We start from the raw sequence: 21,017 nt of genomic DNA on the forward strand, positions 1-21,017 counted from the left end.
GGCAACCGGAGGCAGGGGCTGGGCCACCACGTCCCTGCAGCTTCCGCCCTGCACTGGGGGTGACGGGGTGGGGACAGAGGGACAGAGAAGATGGCATCCTCAGAGCTCAGCACACACAGCACAGGCCAAAGATGGCAATGGACCCCAAGTGGACACCGGCCGAGGGCTTGGCCAGAATCAGCTGGATGTGAAACACCATCCCAACCTCCGTGTTTGCAGAGCACGGCCATTACACAGGGGTCACTGGACCACATCCACCTGCCCTCTGTGATTCGGGAATCTTCTGGATGGATACATATGGCGGGAAGTCAGACCTCAGCTCCACACACAAGACGGATCTCAGTAGACAGAGGAGCACCCTCGCGACCCGGAGCACAGACAGAGCCCAGAGCTGGACATGACCATCAGGACAAGACAGCCAGCCCTGTGCATGGAACAGGTGATTCACATGCACACACGTGCCCCAGGGGCCACACATGAGCTGGGCCTGCCCAGACTTCACGGCTCCCCAGCCCTGCAGAGGGGAAGAGGCGAACAGGACCAGCCCCAGCACAGGGGTCACGGTGCTGGCCAGCCTGTCACCTGCTGAGAACAGCCGGTCAGTGGGGCTTTATCTTCCTTCCTCGGCACTTGATTGGGAAATAATCTCCCAGCAGCCAGCCAGTAGCTGTGTGATTGCTATTTAATTTAAGGCGATCTATTATCCTGATGTTCCCCAAGAAAGCTTGCAACGGGGGCTTCCGCAGGGCCCCCACCCCCCCCCAATCTAACCGAAGGAAAGAGGTCGCGGTCAGAGGCTGGGGCTTCCCCAGCCCGGCTGGGTCCTCCGCACACACAGGGCTCTGTGATTCCCCTGGGAGCATCATCTAGCACTTCATCGGAAGTGGCACATTTCACAGTCAAAATGCCAAGAAAACAGCAATCTTCTCAGACCTATTCTATTTCCCAGCAGGTGGTAACCGCCAAACAGGTATGTACTCAGAGGAACGCCGCGCAGAATCCCCCCGGATCTTACCTCCTCACCCACAAACACACACACACGCTATCACGTTCAGAAATCTGTTTGAAAACACCACCCTCTCTCCACCATCTATGTGCACCCACAGCATCATGATACAGCCACCACGGGAGCTGGCAACCTAGCAACTGTATCCAAGTGCTGCTCAGCAAGGCAGGCGCCCCGGCTCACGCACCAGCTCCCTCCGCCACCGTGTTCCAACAAACACACACCCCTCTTCTCGCTCCATCGCTGCAGAAAGACGAGACGCATGAAAACAAACCTTGTTCCGCCGAAGAAGAACAACCCATGTCATTTAATCCATCTGACGGCGCATCTCCCCACAAAGCCAGGCAGAAACCAAAACAACAAAGACCCTGGAAAATAGGTTAACCCGGTCCAGGGCTTATCAGCTTGCAACACGCTTAGGATCTGCATGACTGTTTCGGACGCGGGCTCCCCAGCTCCCCACCAGCCTTGCTCTTGGGGACTGCTGTCCTAAAGAAGTCATCTCAGTGCTCTGTGGCCAGCGTGCGTCCACCCGGCTGGGCTCATCTGCTCAGCCCCAGCTAAACACCGGATGGCAGCAACCAGGGATCAACTTTGGTATTCACGGTCGCTCCCACACCATCACTTCCTTCGACTTGGCTGATAAAACAACCTCACGGAGGTCACTTTTAATTCTTTAAAGAGGAAGGGGGTTAGGAAGAGGCAGCACAGATTCAGACGGGGGCAGGAGACCCGCTGGCCGGCGTTGAAGGAGCCGTGCGGCAAGCCAACGTCTCTCTCGCTCAAGGAGCCAAGCTGCGTCCACGCAGCACCCGGATCCATTTCTGGATTCCACAGCCCTCAGTGCCCACCGGTCCCACTGCTCCGGGCACACGCTGCCCTCTGTCATCTCAGAGCCACGCTGCAGCCCCCGGGAGCACCCACCTCCTGGAAGTGCACTTCCGAGTCGGGGAAACAAAGGATCCCTGGGCTCTTTTATCTTTTAAAGGGACTTTACAGGAAGACACCTCATGGAGGAGCCATGTGCCAAGTCAGGAAGAGGTTCAGGGTTTGAATCTGCTCACTTGAGGTGGCCAGCCACACTGACCCCTCCCACCCCAAGGTGCAGCGCAGGGTCCTTTCCCCACACCTGTCTTCAGGTGCACCCCAACACGACAGGAGAGAGGGGTCTTACCAACATTCCCCCAAGTTCAGAATCGGGGTTCTTCAAAACAGTGTCCCGGCCCTCACCGTCTGGCAAACAGCCTCTGCCTGAGGGTGGGAAGGGTCTGCTCCGACTCGGAGGGGAGGGCTGATGGCCTCAGGTCGGGGAGCAGGTCTCAGTTCTCCCCGTTGCCCTTAAGCAGCTTAGAGGTCAAACGGAGCCAAAGACGCGGAGGAGAGACGCAGCCCCGTCCTGGCCTCTGCCCACCCCAATAAGACGATCAGCACAGGAAGGAGACTAGAGCCCCCAGGGACCCCTGCCCCTCCCCACCTTGGAAGTCAGGAGACAGAGGACAGCCTCAACTGGGGAGGTGCAGCCACGTCCTGGCCCGTCAAGAGATCCCAGCGCAGAGGGACAGCGCCGTACAACTCAAGTCAGGAGGAGACGTGGCCACTCGCGCTCACAACCCTGGAAGGACCTGGGGCAAGGACAGGCCCCACCGTGCCCAGAACACCCCCAGCAAGGCTCCCAAGGGACCGCATGATGCGCTCAGTACAGCAGGGACGTGCCAACATGTGCCTGTCCCCAAGACCCAAGATGGGGTGGGGACCAGAGGGGACGCAGGCTCCGTGGGCAGGCAGGGCAGGTACCCCAAGTACCCAGGAGCAGTGTCAATGCCCCCACTGGGTTAAATGGTGGCCCCGGAAGATACGTCCAAGTTCTAACCCCAGGACCCTGCGATGGCCACCCTATTTGAAAATAAGATCTTTACAGATGCATTTAACTTAAGGATCTCAAGATGAGACCATCTTGGATTTAGGGTGAGTCCTAAATCCAGAGACTGATGTCCTCATAAGAGCAAGGCGGAGGGAACTCTGCGGCATGGACAGAGGAGGGCCGTGAGGTTAGAGGTAGAACCTGGAGCCCAGCCTCCACCGCCCAGGAGGGCCAGGGTGCCAGCCATCAGCACCGGAAGCTGCAGAGAACAGGCAGGTCCTCCCCTGGGGACTCCAGAAAGAACCCTCCCTGCCGGGCTCTGGACGCTGGCCTTCAGAACTGGGTGAGAACGAGTCCCAGGTGTTTTAAGCCCCTGGTGGGTGGCTGTCCTGGTATCGCCCTGGGAAGCCACCCAAGGCCCTCTTCACGTGCTGCCCAGGTCCACGGGAGGCGGGCCCTGCACCCAGTGGGCTAGAGTGTGGGCCTCCAGCAGTGACCTCTGCAGGAACCCCAAACTGTGACTCCGGGGCCCCCCAGGCTGTGCCAGCCCCGGGGCCCTGGGCGTCTGTGCTCGGCGCCAGCTCCCGGGGGACTCAGATGCCCCAGACCTGGCACACCCTGCGGGCACCAGGAGCCTGCAGGGTGTGTGGAGGACTCACCTGTGGGTGAGTGGAGGACAGCGCTGGGGCGGGGAGGGAAGAGCACCTCCTCAAGATTCAGGGGGACCCTGGGGACCACAACAGGATGGGCAGCAGCAGTCTAAGAGGCCAGGTGTGCGGTGCCCATTCCTGAGCTGTCACACTGGCTCCGCTGGGCAGCGGCTGGGAGGGCGTGCAGGTCCCCGGTCCTCTCAACACCACTTGTAGGGCCTGGGGGTGGGGTGGGGACAAAAGGGACTCTGTCCTCCTTGGTCATCTGCCCCCAAAGAGCCTGCAAACATTTCCGAGTCCCCAAGTCTGCACAGGGCCATCTCGGGGGAGGTGGTCAACAGAGGGGTGTCTGAGGGAGGTGAAGACAAGGGGCCAGGCCTCCCGAGTCCCCAAGGACGTTCAAGCTCAGCGCAGTCCCTGGGCTCCAAAGGCAGACAGGATGACCTGCAGGGGGTCCAAGCAGGAGGAGGAGCGTCTGCTCTCCAGACGGGAGGGTGGCGGCCATCCTGCTGGAGCCTGGGACCATGGCTCTAAGGTCAGCGCCACGCCTTCCCTGGGGCTCCCAGAGGCCCCACACCCCTGCACGTGGGTCCTCCTCGGCCACCAGCCCCTTTACCACAGAGCAGGTGCCCCTGTGCGAGGCCTCCCAGCGGCCCCGAGGCCCTCCTGACCTCCAGGCCACGGCCACTGCACAGAGTCAGGGAGGCTGCCTCTCTGTGCACGGTGACCCTGGATGGGAAGTCTAGGAGCAGCCAGGACCCAGAGGGAAGCCGTCTGCTCAGCAGCTGGGAGCTCACTGGGACGTGGGAGGCCAGGACGGGCAGGCTGCTGCCCCTGAATCCACTAAAGCATGACTTCCCACCTGGATGCAGGGTGACCACCTGGCTGGCAGCTGTTGAGAGGCCACGGCAGCAGCCTTGGATGCCAGCAGTTCTCAGATGACCCCGGTCTCCGTCCGCCTGCTGCCCGTGACCACATCTTCCTCCTGCTCCTCCTGGGCCCTTCTAAGCCCACGGGGAGCTGGCCCAGAGCAGGGGAACACTATGCCCCGCTGATCCCCGAGCCACAGGGCCTGGACAAGGCAGAGGAGAGGCGGCCCCTTGGCTGTGGTGAGGGGCCCGTGCTGTGGGTGGTCAGTGGGCGGTCTGCTCTCCTCTGCCCTCTGTCGGGGAGGCCTGGGCCTCATGGGTGGGGGCTGTGGGGCTGTGGGGTGAGAGGCCAGCCGCAGGGCCAGGTGTCTTTGGGGTGGGACCTGGCCTGCCCACTTGGTCCAGCATGCGGTTGTGGAAAAGCCCTGCCTGCAGACGCCTCAGGCCCTTCCTGCCTAAAACCACAGGAAGGGCTGGGCCAGGACGGGACGGGCCCACACACGGTCCCTGCACCTCACAGACACCTGAAGTTCCCTGGGGGACATGCTGCTCCTTGGCACCAGGAAGTCACCTGCTCCAACCAGGAATGTGAAGTAGGTAGACACACAAAATGCGTCACCCATCGAGGACCCCGGAGCCTTGGTGGCCAGTGGTACTGACCGCTCCCTGACCGCCTGTGCTGGTGTCCCCCTTCCCCATTCCCTAATGCCCTGGGGCCTCCTGGCCTCAGGCTCTGCTCCGGGGAGGCCTGACCTCAAAGGCCACACCTCTGCTCAGGTTCTTCCTGGGAAGACGGACACGGCCGCACTAGACGCAGAGGCCTGAATGAACGTGACGTGGTGCGTGAGACACTGGCTGGCAGCACTCAGTGTGCGCCAGCTGTTTTCACCGCTGTTGTTCATTCAGCCAGAAGCAGCGGCTCTTGGACAACAGGACAGACACACACAGGAAGCTGCGAGGCCCAGGCGGGTCACGGGAACGGGCACACCAGATCTCCCCATCACATGCCCAACCTCTGGCCTCCGTGGGGAATGAGGGACCATGCAGATGGGGGTGGGGGTAGAGAAGCCCCCCTGGGTTCAGCCCTAGAGGCCTGTGATGTGTCGAGCCAGGGTGTCCCGGGGACCCAGTGCTGAGATCACCTGGCAAGGGTGTGAAGTCTGGGTTCATAGTGGACCCACAGCCTCACGCCCCTCACTCCTGCCCTGGGAGGTTTTCAGCCCAGTTTCTACGGCAGGGTTTGCATGGATGCCAGTTAGTTCAAAGCTCAGGTGAAGGGACGTCTGTTTCTGTGGCTTCTCTGGAGATGCAGAAGGGTCCCCATGAGGAATGCAGACTTTCTGAACTTCCTTTCTCTCTTGGGCCCTGGGAAGCCCCCAAAGCAAGCCACAAGTGACATCGACTCCCTGTCAACTGCTGGTAAAAACCACAATGTCACTGGGACGGGTGGTTCACAGAGGTAGGGGGTGGGGCAGCTCTGCTCAACCCCCCAGGGAGCCCTGGAGGCCGCACGCCCTCGGGGCAGGGCCTGCTGTTTGAATAATTGTCCAGCGTGGGTCAGTGACCTGCCCACCAGACAGCCCCCACTTTCATAAGAACAAGAAGGAAGACGGCACAGGCGGGGAAGCTAACTGGATCTCAAAAGAGAGGACGGCCATGTGCCTCCCCAGGAGGCCCCTCAAATCAGCTGGGCGTCAGGGACTGGACACGTAGCTCTGACCTGGGGGGAGTTGGTGGCTGGTGCGTAGGTTTGCGGAGGGAGGAAGGGGCTGTGAGCGGCCGGCGGAGCAGAGCAGGGCGCAGGGCAAGGCTCCGCTCCCGCCAGGTGAGCAGGCTCTTCCTGCCCCTGCCCGGCTGCAGGCGTCAGGCAGGTGGGCAGCTAATGACCGTAATAGGCGCATCACAGCGCTCGTTACGGGGTGAGCCATGGACTCGGGCTCTGCATCCAGGGACTCCAGGAGCAAGGCCCGCTGCCCTAGGTTGGGGTCCCCACTCGCCGGTGTCCCCCCCTGCTGGGCGTGGGGCTTCTGCAGCCCCGGTAGCTGGGTTACAGATCTGAGCCCAGCTTTCCTGCTACTCTGCTGTCTGGCCTGGGGAGGTGGCAGGAAGACAGACCCCAGCACCCCATGAGCTCAGTTCCTTCCCTAAATGGCTCTGCAGATGTCAACGCGTCCACCTCTATAGTGTGTTCATGGGGCGTTGGTGCAGCTGGGGGGCAGGCCCGGAGCTCAGAGCCATTAAGTGACTTGGGCTCACAGACGGGATGCCTGGGCATCCATGCAGCCTCCAGGAGCCCCGGTGCCCAGCGCAGGCTGCAGGGGGTGGCAGCCAGGCGCGTGGCTCCCGTCACACCATCACCTGAGCAGAGCAGGGGCAGCCACAGCTGTGCACGGCACACTCGACACAGAGACCTGACAGCCAGACACACAGCCCACTCTCTCCAGCGCCAAAACAGGGTGAGGGGCACAGGCAGCGAGGGGCAGGCTCTATCTGCTGCTCCTCGGGGCCCCCAGGAGCCCACCCGACCCCCGGAGGGACGATGCCACCCTCCGAAGCTCACCGCTGCCGGTCCAACGGGACTGCTCCCCGCTGCAGGTCCTGTGGAAGCCCGGGGCTGGAGGCAACAGGCCAGCGGGCTCATCCACGGTGCAGGACTGGGCCCAGCCAACGGCAGGGCGATGAGTATAAGGAGGAGCCCCAGAGACTGCCCTCCTGGTTGGCACAAGGGGCACTAAAAAGGGGAACGGTCATCAGCACCATCACGGGGAGAGAGGAGGAGGCCATGGGAGGGGAGGGCGAGGGCCCTGGGGCTCTCCTCCCCGTCCAGGGGCAGAAGGGGGCTGTGCCTTACGCACCTTCCCTCAAACACTCCTGCTGCGGCTGCAGATGAGTCAGGCCCGTGAGAGCCGGCCTGTGACCCAGGCCACGGCCTGCCGCGTAGCCAGCCTGCCTGCCGCCCCCTTCCCTGGCTTTGGGGCTCATTTTCTCGTTTAGATTTTTATGACTTTGATCTTTAGAGCAGTGTCAGGCTCCCAGCAAAGATCCGCGAGGAAGCTTCAGGATCTCCCAGCCCCCACCTGCTCAGCACAACACCTGCCATCGACACCTCCTGCCACAGAGGCACGTGGGTCCCACTGGTGGAGCCACGTAGCACCCAGGCCAACCACGCACACGAGGGAGCACCCCGGGCTGTGTGCCCTATACAGTGTGGACACGTGCACGATGGTATGTGTCGGTTTTCAACACTTGGGGGAATGAGAGACCTGATCAGGTGGGGAGTCCTAGACCCAGACACCAGTGTCTCCTCCTGAGAAGCAGGTAGCACGTATCAGGTGGCCCAGTGTCTAGGGTCTCCTTTGGCCTCTCTGCTGCAAGCTAGGGACACACAGGGCCAGAGTGGGGGAGGCTGTCCACGCAGAGCTGCTCTCGGCTCTGCACCATCCCAGGAGGGCGTCGGAGCCGGCTCGAGTCTCCCTGCTGGACCCAACGTGCCTACTCACCGACGTCCGTCTCCCTGTGGTTCTTGATGTACTCTGCCAGCTCGAAGTTGCCCGCGATGATCGCCACCTGCAAGTGGAAGCCACATGAGGTCAGGGCCAGCGGCACAACGGGGGGTTCACAGGCTTCATATCAAGGGAGGCCCAGGACAGGGGGCCCACAGAGCTCTCCAGGCTGCTGCTGACCCGCACGCTCCCACCTGCCCAGCACCCAGAGCTCGTCCCAGCCTCCTGGTCACTTGGTGATGATGGTGTTGCCATTCACTAGGACCATGGGAGTGAGCGTGACTGACCCAGAGGCAGAGAGGGAGGTCATCTGACCAGCAGTGGAGAAGTCAGCAGGCCAGAGCCTGGACCCCCACCAGGAACTGCCTCCTGTGCTCCCAGATGGCCTGCCTGCCCACGCTTGGCCCTGCCAGTGCCCACGGCTGCAGAACGGCCAGCCAAGTGCAAGTGTCTCCAGCTGAGTGAATCCCCTGCCCCAGGTGTGTGCACACCCAGGGGTGCATCAGAAGGAACCCGTGCGAAGTTCCAGAGATCATACGGGCAAGCTCACGGTGTCCAAGGGGACCCTGGGTGCCAGGCCAGCAGGCACAGGACACCAGCCGGGACACACACATCGACAACAGGCTGCCCCAGGTGGTGGTGTGGGCGGCCTTCGCAATCTGCACAGGCCTTAGGAGCTACGCGGGGCTTCCCGGGGGGGAAGGAGCCTCCGTCTGCAGTTTCTGCTCTTGCCTGAGTTTCCGGTGGCTCAGACGCAGACTTGCCGGCCCCACGATCCCACGAGCCAAGGCCTCACAGGACCTCTTGGTCCTGCACACGCTCGCCCACGGGGAGGGCCCTTGACTCCAAGGGCTTCTGTGTCAATAAGCACATGGTGAGCTAAGACCCTGGAGGTGGAAACGCACTACCTACCGCTGACTCCCGCGCATTACACCTGAGGCCACGGCATTAGTGGTCATTGCCGCCATCGCAGGCTGCCGGGACCCTGCTGCTCACCATCACTGTTAGCATTGCAAAAGAGCACCAGGGAGCACGGCCAGCCAGGAAAGACGGACAGTCAAAGTCTGAGGTACGGTGTCCACTGAATCATAGCTGGCTACACCACAGCACAGGGAAAACCATTGCAAGCTGCGGACTGTCTGCACGTGTGTGGACATGCAGGTACATGTGTGTGCGTGTGTGCGTGGGTCATGCTGGTCTCTCTGGAGAGGCCCCACGAACACAGCAATCAGTGCTGGCAGTGTTGTGCTGCTGTAACGAGCATCCAGACACATGGAGCCCGCCTTGGGGCTGGACGGGGGGTGGGCTGGAAGTCTGAAGGTGCCTCTAGAAATAGGGACGTTAGTCATTCCAGGAAGAGCCCGGCTGGAAGTGGGGAGCCGCTGTGGGAATGGGGAGAGGGGTCCTTGTAGGGTGACAAAGGACCTGTCTAACTGGGTTCCGGGGCTGGTGGCAGCAAGTGCCAACAGGGACTATTGAGCTGAGAAGATTCTAGACAACACGTTGAGGAGCAGCGAGGTGGAGAGGGAGGTGGACTGGGAGGACCCAAGAAGGCTCGGCCTCTGTTCATGAGGGCCACGGAGGAGGCTGGCGCAGCCCTGCTGGCTCTGACTGCCTGGAGCCCGCGGCCCCTTTCGCTGTGCTCGTGCCCCTCCTGGATCGGGACTGTCCCGTGTCTGTCCCGCGGGGCTTGCTGGAAGTTTCCCTGCAGGGAATCTCGCCTCAGGAAGAACTGGGCCTCCAGTCTGAGCCGGGTGGAGGACGATCTTCAGCTGAGTCTGTGAACTTGACACTCAGGGCCGAGCGGTGAAGGCTCTGGGGCTGGCGATGTTGCATTCAAGGGCGTGGGAATTTGGGGGGCAGAGGACGGATCGCCATGGGCCAAACTGTGTTCCTCGGCGTCGTTTGTCGGAGTCTGAGCCGCTGGGGTGCATCTGGAGGGCCCTGGGCAGCACATCAGGGTAGGTGAGGTCGGCAGGGGTTAGCGCCCCTCGGGGAGAGACAGGAGGGAACCGCTTCGCTCGCTCTGTACATGTGAGGACACGGCGTGAAGGCCACTGTCCAGTCAGGAAGAGCCCCAGCCAGAAACAGACCAGGATGGGCCCTGGCCCCGACTCCCAGCCTCCCAAACGGGGAGAAGACCAACGTCTACTGCTGAAGCCGCCCGGTCTGCAGGGCCTCGCTACGGCAGGCAGAGAGCAGGTGGCCCAGGGGCACACACACGCTGCCCACGGCAGCACTGTCCACAGAACAGGAAGCAGCCGCGGGTCCCCTGGGGGATCACGAAGCAAAGTACAGTGGACTGTCCCTCGTCCTTACAGAGGAAGGACATTCCAGGACCTCCCATGGTGAGAGACACCAGCAGGACAGACACCGGGCCACCCTCTTACAGGAGCCCCTGGAGGTGCTAGAGCCACAGGGAGGGGGAGCCGGGCCGGAGGGGAGCAGGTGAGGCGGGCAGGTGCCAGGCCGGGGACTGAGGGAGCCCTGGAGGTGGCGGCGGCAGGTGAGGGTGGCCGGCGTCCCTGCCCACAGAACACGGTCAGGATGGGAATTTGGTGTGTGTTATCACACCCACACACAGAGACAGGTCCGCCCGTGGGGACCACAGGGGTGAAGGTCACTGTGAAAACTTGAGATCTGCCCTGAAGAGCAGCAGGGGTTAGAGATGACCTGCTGGGCGGGGGGACAGCGGAGGCCTCAGAAGACGGCCAGTGAGTGGATGGCCTCGTCCTGCTGGCCTTGGGTAGTAGTCCTCCTAGGACCGGCCTCTCTGTGTCATGGTCCCCATTCTCCAGTCTCTCCCACCGGGCGTGAAGGCGGGTAGGGGCACCTCCCATCGGAGAGGGAAGCCCAAGTGGCCTGCCTGAGGGACAGCGCCCCGGGGCCCTGCCCACTGACTCCTTGGACTTAGTGACCACCTCCACGGCAGCAGGAGGCCCCTCTTGGATGACTGCCATGTTGGCTCATGGGAGCTCACCGCAGAGGCCACCCACCAGGCCACCCCACACCCAGGCGCACCCAGGCTTGATGGCCACACGTCATGCAGCTGGGGGTAGCTGCTGGTTTGGCTACACCGAGGAGGGGGCCTGGGGTCAGCCGCCCAACAGGAGCCGGCTGTCAGTGACACCAAGAGTGGGGCACAGGCAGGGAGGGCTCAGGCCCTCTGCGCGCTCCGTGAAGTGGGCACCAGGATCTGGGGGACAGATGAGGTGGAGGCACAGAGAGGTAAGTGGCTTGCCCGACAGCACAGAGCCAGGCGGGGCCAAAGCCAAGACGTCTGCTCAAGCTGCCCAGGTAGGACCTTGGCCTCATCGTCGTCACAGCCTGGGGCACGTCTGTTGCGCCGTCTAGTGGGTGGCAGTGCTGTTTAACTGTCAGCTCGTAACCACTCCAGCCCCCTGTCCCTGCGTCCCACCTGGGGTTCCTGGGTCACAGGCCCCTGAGGCCCTGCTGAGGCTGACAGACCCCTCCTGAGGGCCCGTACCGAGTCCACCACAGGAAGGACAGATGGGCAGATGGGACCTGAGAGGGCCCGGGCTGCAGGACCTGCGTGTGGCTGAGGGTCCATGGGGGCCTCCCTGCAGTGCACCTGGGGAGGAGCTCCGCCTTCCCTGCTCCGCCTTCTCCGCAACTCGGCAACCCACAGCTCCCCCATCTTCCCCCGACATTGGTGTAGCTCACACTCTGTCACTCTTCAAGAGGACAATGACCGCCTATAGGAGCCAGGATCCTGGAGGGAGATGGCTCCCACCTTGGAAGGTGCCCGGCAGAGCAGGCCGACTCGGCCTCCCAGTGGAGGAGAGGCTGGCCAGACCTGGCCCCACCCCCCACGCCACCCCCGGCCATCGCTGGCAGGCCCTGGCTCCTGCACCTCGGCGTCCCCCGTGTGTGTCTCACACCGTGGGATCACCAGAGCACAGCAGTGCATAGGTCCCCCCGAGGCCAGCTGTCTGTAAAGCCCACGTCCTCCTCAGACACAGTGCAGCACCTGAACCCTCTTTCTAAGTAGAGGGAGGCCCAGTCCAGAAGCAGCACCCCGAATTCCCAGCACTGCTCCTCACACCCAGTGCTGGTTCTGATCCTCTGATCTGTTGCAGGAGGTCATCTTGTCATCCCCCAGTCCCTGCGCCCACCCCACCCAGGAGACCTCAGTGTCGGGGGCGGACTCGGGGCCCACCCCGCCTTGCCTGCTCCATGCCATGACGCAGAGCTCCCCCCAGATCAGGAGCACACATTCAAGGACGGCGGCGAGGAGACACGGCCACCTCTGTGGGGCCTGAAGCTCGCTCAGGTCTGGGGTGAAGGCTCGTGGACACTCATCGGCCAGTGTGTTCAGGGTGCCCAGGCCGGTGGAGCTGCTGCCCCTCCCAGTGCCCCGTGTGCCTGCTCTGTGCCTGGCTCTGCGCACCTAGCGGTCACAGGCCAACCCTGTGCTGCCCTTGGCGTCCTCCCCCGGGGTGTGCAGACCTGCAGGTGGAGCCTGACCCTGCTGTGGACTCCCAGCCCCCAGCACCCTGCGAGGTGAGCTTCTGTGGCTCATGAGCCTCTCAGTCTGTGGTGCAGAGACGAAGAGGGTCTATCCTGTCCCCCACCTGGGCCCAGGCAGGACTCGACTCGGTGCCAAACCCCAGCCTCCCGCCTGGGGCAGCGAGAGGAGGTGCCTGTGAGCACCCTCAGGGCGAAGTCACCAGGGAGCCTCACTGTGGCCCCTCAATGGCCCCGGTCCCCCATCCCCGCAGCAGGTGGTTAGCCCCCTGGAGCCCCAGCCACCTGCCTGTGCCCGTGGTGTCACCTGCTCTGATGCCTTGCTGCACCCAGAGTGAGGGCAGGAGCCACCCCTCGCTACTTGCCCAACTCTCCTGGGATCATGGCTGAGAGGGGAAACCCACTGCCCGCCCGAGGAAGCTGCTCCCTCCTCCCAAAGGGAGATGCCTTCCTCAATCAGTGCCAGTGACATGTGGCCCAGGAGACCTCAGTGTCGGGGACACACTCGGGGCCCAGTCACCTTGCCTGGATGGTCACCCGGCACTGTGACTGGGAAGCAGCTCCTTGCAGAGACGGCAAGGAGAGCCCAGGGCTCCTCTGTCCCCTCTGTTGTCCTCCTGGAGGAGATGGCATCGCCTCAGACACCTACAGCTGCGCAGGAAGCCACTGATACCAAAGACCTGGGAGCCTCCCCAGGACACTTTAGTCACCAGCACCCTCCTCCCGGTGTGTGTGTGTGGGGCAGACCCGGCACCTGGCTCCCTGCTCCATGGGAGACCCTCCCATCTCCAGGCTGCAGGTGTCTGGGTGACCCGGAGGATGACCCTCAGGTTCCAAGGAGAACAGTCCCCGGGGCTCTGCCAAACTCCCTTGGGACTGGTGGCCTTTGCAAAGCATTCAATGTGTATGACTCGCCTCCGAAACCAGGCGCAATGATACAAGCGTGATGCTTCCACCACCACTGCTCAGAATTAAGACCGTCACCCTGGTAAGTGGCTTAACAGCCACTCACTATCAGCAGACCCAATGCAGGAATCTCCACGTGGAGCTGACTCCCTTGCTGGGTGGGATTATTTCAGGAATAAAACAGGATCGATCAATACGATCCACATCATTGACAGAACAAAAGCGGAAACGTACACAGTCATCTTTCTTAGTTGCTGCATCTGACATCAATTTTGATAAATGTTTTATCAAACACGACAGATACAATCATCCTGACTTTGTAATGAAGTTTAATAGACCAGGAATAAAGTTTAATGGAAAGGAATAAAATAAACCCTGTCGGCTACAGCGTCCACTAGTTAGAGGCAGCCCTCTGCCCCCCTGGCCTTCAGTGCAGTCAACAACAGTCAGAAAAAGCGGCTCAGCTGCACGGGGGCACGTTCCCTGCCATTATCCCCTCCGCAGAACAGTAGGACCACTGTTTACAGAGCACGGCCTTGTGCAGGTGTTAAGAGTCACCTGAGTGGCGAGGAGCCAGGAGGAGTGGGCGGTGGTCATGTGTGAATACGACGCCATTCTAAGTACAGGTGAGCATCGCAGGCTTTGGCCTCTGCCAGGGGTCCTGAACTAACCCAAGGCAGGACGAGACCGCTCATGGCACTTGGAACTGAGTGGCACCTGGTCCTGAGGACGGCCGCCCTTTTGCCTGGGTGACTGCACCGTCCTAGAGGGCTGGCTGGGCTGAGGGGGCTCAGCTGTCTCCTCCACGCCTCCTCCCGTCTTCCAGCAGCCCACACCAGCTCCCGTACACCGGGACCTCAGGGCAGCGGGGAGACACACTTCTGGCACCTTCCCCTGGTCACAGCAGGGAGCAGCAGGCTCTCTGTCCCTCTGCACCCAGGATTGTGTGGAACCCCGAAGGCTACACCTTGATCTGGGTTTCAGCTGAGCTCCAGAGCCTGCACTCCTCAGCTGTGCACCATGCAGCTGGCGAAGGCCGGATCAGAACAGGTCAGGCACCTTCCACGGGTGCTGGGCACCGTCCACTCTGGGTCACTCCTGATCCCAAGGGAGCTGTCACGCTGCCCCAGAAGTCAGCACTGGGATATCATTCAGAGCCCCCTCACCGATCAACGGGCAAAGTCAGACTGGTGGAACCCGGCAGCCGTGAGCCACGGGAACGTGAGGTCAAGGGAACTCGCTGCAGACTGGGCCACTATGGGTGTTACGGACTGGGCCACTGTGGGTGTTACGGACTGGGCCACTGGGCCGAGCCCCACACGCTTTCTTTTAAACACCAGTTTACCCGAGGCCCCCCGGGCCCTGCTGGCTCTGTCAATAGGCTGTGCTCCGTTCTCAGCAAACAGCCTGGACCACAGGGCCAAGGCTCCTGCCTGCCCAAGGGACACAAATCACCTCCAGGGGGACTTCTGTGGCCTTTAAACAGACAGACTCCAGGACTCCGGGAGGTGGGAGAATCAGAAGCAAAGCTCCAACCACAGAATCTGTGAGAACAAGTCCTAGTTAGAACAGGCGACCGGACCAGGGTTACCTTGGATCTGCAGCACGTCATTATGACACTCAACCTCCCCTCCCTGGAGAAAGGCCAGGGGACTGGGACATCTGACGCAATCCTGCTGTCAATCAAAGGTGAAAGGTGGACCTGGACGGAACTCTGGAACCTTCCTGGGACCCCCAATAAAACAGGAGGCAGAAGAGAGGCTCTGAGAGGACCCACTCTCTCCCCGTCAGCCTTGCGTACCCCTCCCCTTTCCCAGCTCTCCTAATAAACTGTGCCTACTCCTATGTGCCACACCCTGAAATTATTCAGGCAACACTGCAAGGACTAGTGGCCGCAGGACCCCAGGGTCACCCTGGCCCCTCAGGCGACTCCTGTTGTATGACTAGACAATGGTCCAGCTGGTCTACTCTCCCTCCAGTGGCTCTGCTGCCAGCCACCGGGGGAAGGGCCAGGCAGGGAACTCTCCAGCTAGGATGGCCACCTCCTCGCCCTGCCCTTAGAAGGGGCGTCCAGACCCAGCACCCTCTGTTCTGTTGGGAAAATGTTATTGGCTATCAAGGGGAAGAGCGCCCTGACAGACACCAGAGAGGCCTGAAGTCCAGCCAGCACGGGAGGACGGACGCGATCGTCTCACATCCACCGACTGCGTCTTCCCTTTCCCAGATGAATTTGCCAATAAAATGTGAGCATCTCAAAAACAATGGCTTTGAAGGGCACCTTTTGTCCCAGAACTCTCGGTAGAAAGCCAGCAATTCTCCAACATCTGCTGAGAAAGGTCTACAGAGCGGCTCAGGTGGACCCGAGATACAGAGGCGTGAGCCAGAGGGCGGAGGCGTCCCCACTTGGGCTGAAGCCGGGACTCGGGGGACAGAAGTTCTGAGCCTGGCCCTGCAGGCTGAACCTGCGTGCGGTGCGAGCAAGCTGGCCACCAGATGCAGCTCCCGATCGCTTGACAGGTGCACACAGCCAAGCGCCGGGTACACCTGGACTGGCCCTCGCGGCCTGCAGAGGAGGAAGAAGCTTCCGGAACTCAGGAAAGTGAGGTCTCCAGGGTCCACTCAGCTCCGAAGCCAGGGCAGGGGCTGTATGTGTGCCTCCAGGGCTGTCACCACAGAGGCCTGCGGCCCCACAGGCCGAGTGCCACCTCCCTGTGCACAAAGAGGCAGCGAATGCCGACATCTGACTGAGACGCAGGAACTGAGCACCCAGCGACGGAGTGTGTTAGCTCGCTACGGCCACCTGACACAGGGCCACCCTGGGGCTTCAACAGCACCAGCCCCTGCCCCGCTCCTCCCGAGGACTCCCTCCTCCGCTCGCCAAGGTGGCTTCTCCCGCATCCCCATGTGGTCCTCGGGTCTGTCCTGACCTTACAAGGACACGGCCACATGGAGTAGGGCCACCTAGTGACCCTGTTTTAGCCTAATTGCCTTTAGAAGACACTGCCTCCGGCTGCAGTCACATTCTGAGGGTCCAGGGGTCAGGGGGCAGAGTTCAGCCCAGGACAACCTGCTCTGCACGAGAATAGAGAGGACCCCCCTCTTCCTCCTGGACACGTAGGGTCCTAGAAAACGCCAGGCCTGCACCCCCCACCCCAGTGAGCCTGCTTCCAGGGAGTGGGGGCAGAGGGGGCCGGCACAAGAAGCTGCTGACACTGCCCCCTCCCCTTCCCCCAAGATTTTGTCATGAAAAACTCCACACACCCAGAGGGTGGGGAGGGGTGGTGAAGTTCAAGATGGCGCCCGGGTGGCTCACACGGCTGGCTGTCCAGGTGCAGTTGGTGAGGCTTGTGCACGTGAGTCTGGCGAGCTCCCCTCCCCAAAACTCAGATCTGCCCTAGGTCACCAGCGGAACACCAGCACGCGCCCCGCTCACCCTCCAAGACACTCCAGCTCTCCAGCTGAGGCCTTGTTCCCGCGACTCTGCGTTGTTTTAATTTGGGAGGAAACGTGCACCGTGAGACGAGTTCTGACGGCCGGGACCCGCCCCTCCTTCATGCCAACCGCAAGCAAGAGCACCCCCCCACCCCCGGGAGCTCCCCTGCCCTGCTGGCCACTTCCTGGCTCCCAGGGACAAACGCCCGACCTCTGTCACCGCACTCACTGGTCCCGTTTGCTGAGAGTGGCCCAGGGGAAATCACATCACAGGCTCCTGTGTGGCTTCTGCCCTTTTCCAGAGACACACAGCATTTCCCTGTGTGCTGAAGTCCCACTGTGTGCTGTGCCTGGCTGAGCCGCCCCTTCTGCCTGGACCTGGGGCCGTGACGGGGGAAGCCGCGTTGTGTGCCCTCTCCTGGCACGTGCTTGCCTCTGCCTCACTGGGCCAGCTCCCACGGGCCAGGGCCGGGCACAGGGTGTGCGTCACACCGTCCAGCTGCCCCCTGCTCCCTGCGCAGGGTGCCGGCGGAATGCCCACAAGCCCTGGCCTGTTCCGGTCACTGTTCCCAGCACTGGGCGGAGCCTGTCTCTTACAACTGGCCATTGGGGGAGTGAAACGGGCGGTTTTAAGCTTCCTTTGCCCTCTGTGCTTCATAACCTCATCGTTGCTGTCGTTAAAATAAAATTCACTTCCAACTGTCCCAGAAGTTTGAAAAAGCAGCGACCCTGGGACTCACACCAAGTACCGAAGCGCCAGCTCAGGGAGGCGGCAGCTAAGGACCCGCCCCGAGCCCCAGGTGCCCAGGCAGGCCACGAGGAGGCACCTCCCTCACTCGGAGACCAGTTCCTGCCCCAGAGATGAGAGGCAGGAGTAGAGATGGGTTCTCGTGGGTGGTGGCTGTTCCCCCTTATCCTTGCGGACATGTTCCCACCTGAGGGGACACCTGAAACCCAAACCCTGTGAATGCACAGAGAGCATTCGTCTTGGCCCCGTGCGGGTCTCTTCGGCATGTTGGAATGGCCACCATTCTTGCATTTGGAGCCAGTCAGTAAAACTGGGGGTCACCCAAACACAGCACCAGGCGCAGACAGGTACAAAGCAACCACTGGGCAGGTAACATATACAGTATGGATCCGCTGCCCAGGGTGATTCTGGTCCAGGGCAGAACACACAGGACCGAACGCTGGGAAAACACGTGACTTGTTCACTTATGGAATCTTCCATTTGCTATCTTGCAGAGGTTCCTGTGGATAACAGAAATCGGGGATCGGGGCAATACCATCCTGACCAGGTTACCTCACATACGCATAGGATGGTTCACTTTACCCACTGATGCGGAGGACGTTTAACAAATGAAATCACGTGAGCTAAAGGGAAGTTGTGCAGTAACCCAGCTGTGAAGAAAGCGCCTCGTCCGGTGCTAGGGGAGGGCCCGTACCCGGTCAGCGTCTCCAAGAAACCCAATGTCTGATTTGAAATCGCGGCACACTGGGGACGCACTTCTGAAACGTGAACCGAGGGGTGTCGTCCGCGAGGCGGAGATCGCCTGAGGAAACCGTCTTGTTTCTCAGCCCCGCGGTCTTGCCAAGCTCAGGGAACGGAGCTAGAGGCCTCCAGGCCAAGTCCTGGATTCAGGTGATCCCACCCGAACCCCAGCAAAGGAAGCCAGAGCCCTTGTTCCAGCCCCCTCCCCTCCCGCGCCCCACCCGCCTGCGGGGAGTCTGCGAATGGACGCAGGCTAGGCCCTGTCCTTCAGAGAGAAGACAGCGCTGTGGTCAGTCCCAGAGCCGGCAGAGACACTGCCTGTTACGAGAGTCGGCTCCCTGTCCTCCTTCACGCACCCTAACCCCAGCCCCCAGCACACGTGGATTCCCAGTGGCCTGCAGCTGCTGCAATGCACGGGACACATGAGAATGACATTCCTCACGATTCAATAAGGTAGAATTGCATTTCGATATCTTCAGGAGCAGAACTGAATCAAAACACGTGCACATTGCCGGGGAGCCTGTGGACGGGGACCGGGCGAGCAGAAGATGGCAGAGGGGCTTCTGAGGCCTCAGAGTCCCCATCTCCAGCCCTCGCCAGGCATCAGGTGGTGTCCTGATGACGGCCGCTCCAACGGGGTGTGAACCACATTTTCCTGATGGCTACTGATGCTGAGCATTTTTATCATATCTACCAAAGGAAATGACATCACCATCCCAGAGAGACACCTGCACACTGGGCTTATCACAGCTCTATTCATAACTGCAAGGATGTGGGGTGGGCCTAGGGCCTGTCCACAAAGGAAGGGACAAAGGACCTGTGGAGTCTCTCCACACTGGAGTACTAGTCAGCTCTGAAGAAGGATGAAATCCTGCCATTTGCAGCAAAGGGGTGGAAATGGAGGACATTATGCTGAGTGAAAGACTCAGGTTCAGGGGGACAAGCACCGTGAGGGCTCTCAGAGGCAGAAACTGAAACAAGTGACCTGTGTGCAGAACAGCGTTATTGGGGACTGGGCAGGGCAGGAGGGGCTGGATTCCATCAGTGCGTGCTGTCTGCATGAGTGGAGACAAGTGAACCCCACTAATATGCACGTCTGATAAGGCTCAAAAACACGCTCTAAAAAGTTCCTATAAGTAATTTAAAATCACTAAAATGTACGCAGAGGACTCACAGTTTCCACCTAGGATTTGGGGCTTAAGGGGGTGATTCTGAGTTGGATGCCGGCTCTAAAACCTGCTGAGACTCACGTGAAAACCCCACAAGGCAGCACCCTAAAGGGCCCGGCACTCAGGATCCGGGGTGGCTGCTAGCCTGCCACATCTGTGGGTGACAGCACGGCTCTTCCTGGCTCCTCCCGTTTCCAAGGCAAGAGGGTCCCTGGTGCCCGCTGCTCGGCCCTTCTGAAGACAGCCGGGCCCTGCCCTCTGTGTGGCTTCATGGGTGTGGTCACTCTGTGGTAAACACCCTCCGATGTTACAAACTTGCAGGGTGCAGCAAACACAGCACTGGGCAGTGGAGGATTCTGCCTGGGCTCTGGGGCCCTGGGGAGGTGACAGGGCCCCAGGCAGCCCGGTGGCTCTGTGCATCTCTCTGGGAGCCTGGAGGGGACCCCGCCCACCTGTCAGTTCAGCAGCCATTCCCAGCATCCAGCCGCGGCACAGAGTACCCCACTGACACGCTAGTCCCCACCCCAGCTCTGTCTCCTTTAGACACAATCCACCTGTCACCAGGAGACCTAGAGCCTGGCCTGCCCTAGCCAGGGACGACGGAGAGTCCCCAGCACACATCCCACAGGAGGGGGAAGCCTCGGGTGAGGAAATGCGGGGGTGTGAAGAGGAGGGACACCCAGGGACAGGGACCTCAGGGAGCCTCCAGGTAAGGGAGCCATTCGCCCCAGAGGCCCCTGTCCAAGAGCGGTGGGGCCTCGTCCCAGGAAGCGCTCTGCAAGTAGAGCTGACCGCTGGGGCTCGACAAGGCCTTGGGAGGATTGCCGGGCATCCTCACCTGCATGACCAGCTGGTCCTTGGGTCCCGATAGGAGAGATGGAAGCCCTGATGTCCTCCTTTAAACACAGAACCTGGTCCCCAGGGGACACTTAGCTGCCACGGGGAGCCTCGTCTCCAACGTGCCCGGCTGCTGCTCCAACGTCTGCTGCCCATGTGAGCAGGTGTGGGCACCCAGATCCCTGAGCAACTGCAGCCCGCCCAACCCTTTAATCCCCTGATTCTGATTCTCGGTGCCATCTGTGGACAGATCACGAGACAGTAATCCCAGAACAGCCATCGGCGTGGCCTCAGCGGAGTTCTAGCACCCAACCTAGGGGCCCACGTGGGGGGTGCTCTGCCCCCCAGGCTCAGGATGGACCCAGATGACCGGCTCAGAAGGTGCTGGGCCCAGCTCGGTGACACCAGGCCCCAGCTATCCTCCAGTCCCTGACTGTCACCTGGTGCAGCTGAGACCAGGGAGGAGCTCAAGTCCACAGCCCCTCGACCTGAGAGGACAGCTGGGCGCAGGCCTTAGAGAAAGGAGACCCCCAGCCCTCGGAAGCCTGGCAGGCAGAGCCCTGTCCCTTGTGAAGTCAAGGACACCTGGACTCTGCCTGTTGGCACTCAAGCTCCCAACGTCCCTTTCTTTTCATAAACTCCGAAGTTGCGCCCCCGCCTCCTCTCACTCCAGGACTTCCCCTGGGGACCCAGGTGTGTGTCCACACTCTGCCAGGCCTGTCTGGGAGGCCGGCCACCCCTCTCCAGTGCTGGTGAACCAGCCCACGTGCCTCCTGTGAATGCCAGGGACGGATGACCTTGGCTGTC

At 61.4% G+C, this 21,017-nt stretch overlaps 1 protein-coding gene across 1 annotated transcript in view; it reads right to left on the reverse strand.

Moving 5' to 3' along the window:
- The window catches only part of LOC107157050 (SH3 and multiple ankyrin repeat domains protein 3-like), a 106,631-nt gene that overhangs the window by 56,253 nt on the left and 29,361 nt on the right, over positions 1-21,017 (reverse strand). Inside the window, exons 3-4 of the mRNA XM_048807614.1 lie at positions 7,887-7,953; positions 6,947-7,117 (exon numbers count right to left, since the gene is read on the reverse strand). Coding sequence (XP_048663571.1) covers positions 6,947-7,117; positions 7,887-7,953 — 238 coding nt within the window. The remainder of the gene's footprint in view (positions 1-6,946; positions 7,118-7,886; positions 7,954-21,017) is intronic.

The sequence above is a fragment of the Marmota marmota genome, unplaced genomic scaffold (genome assembly GCF_001458135.2).
Source record: "Marmota marmota marmota unplaced genomic scaffold, marMar, whole genome shotgun sequence".
In the NCBI taxonomy this organism is placed as follows: Eukaryota; Metazoa; Chordata; class Mammalia; order Rodentia; family Sciuridae; genus Marmota; species Marmota marmota.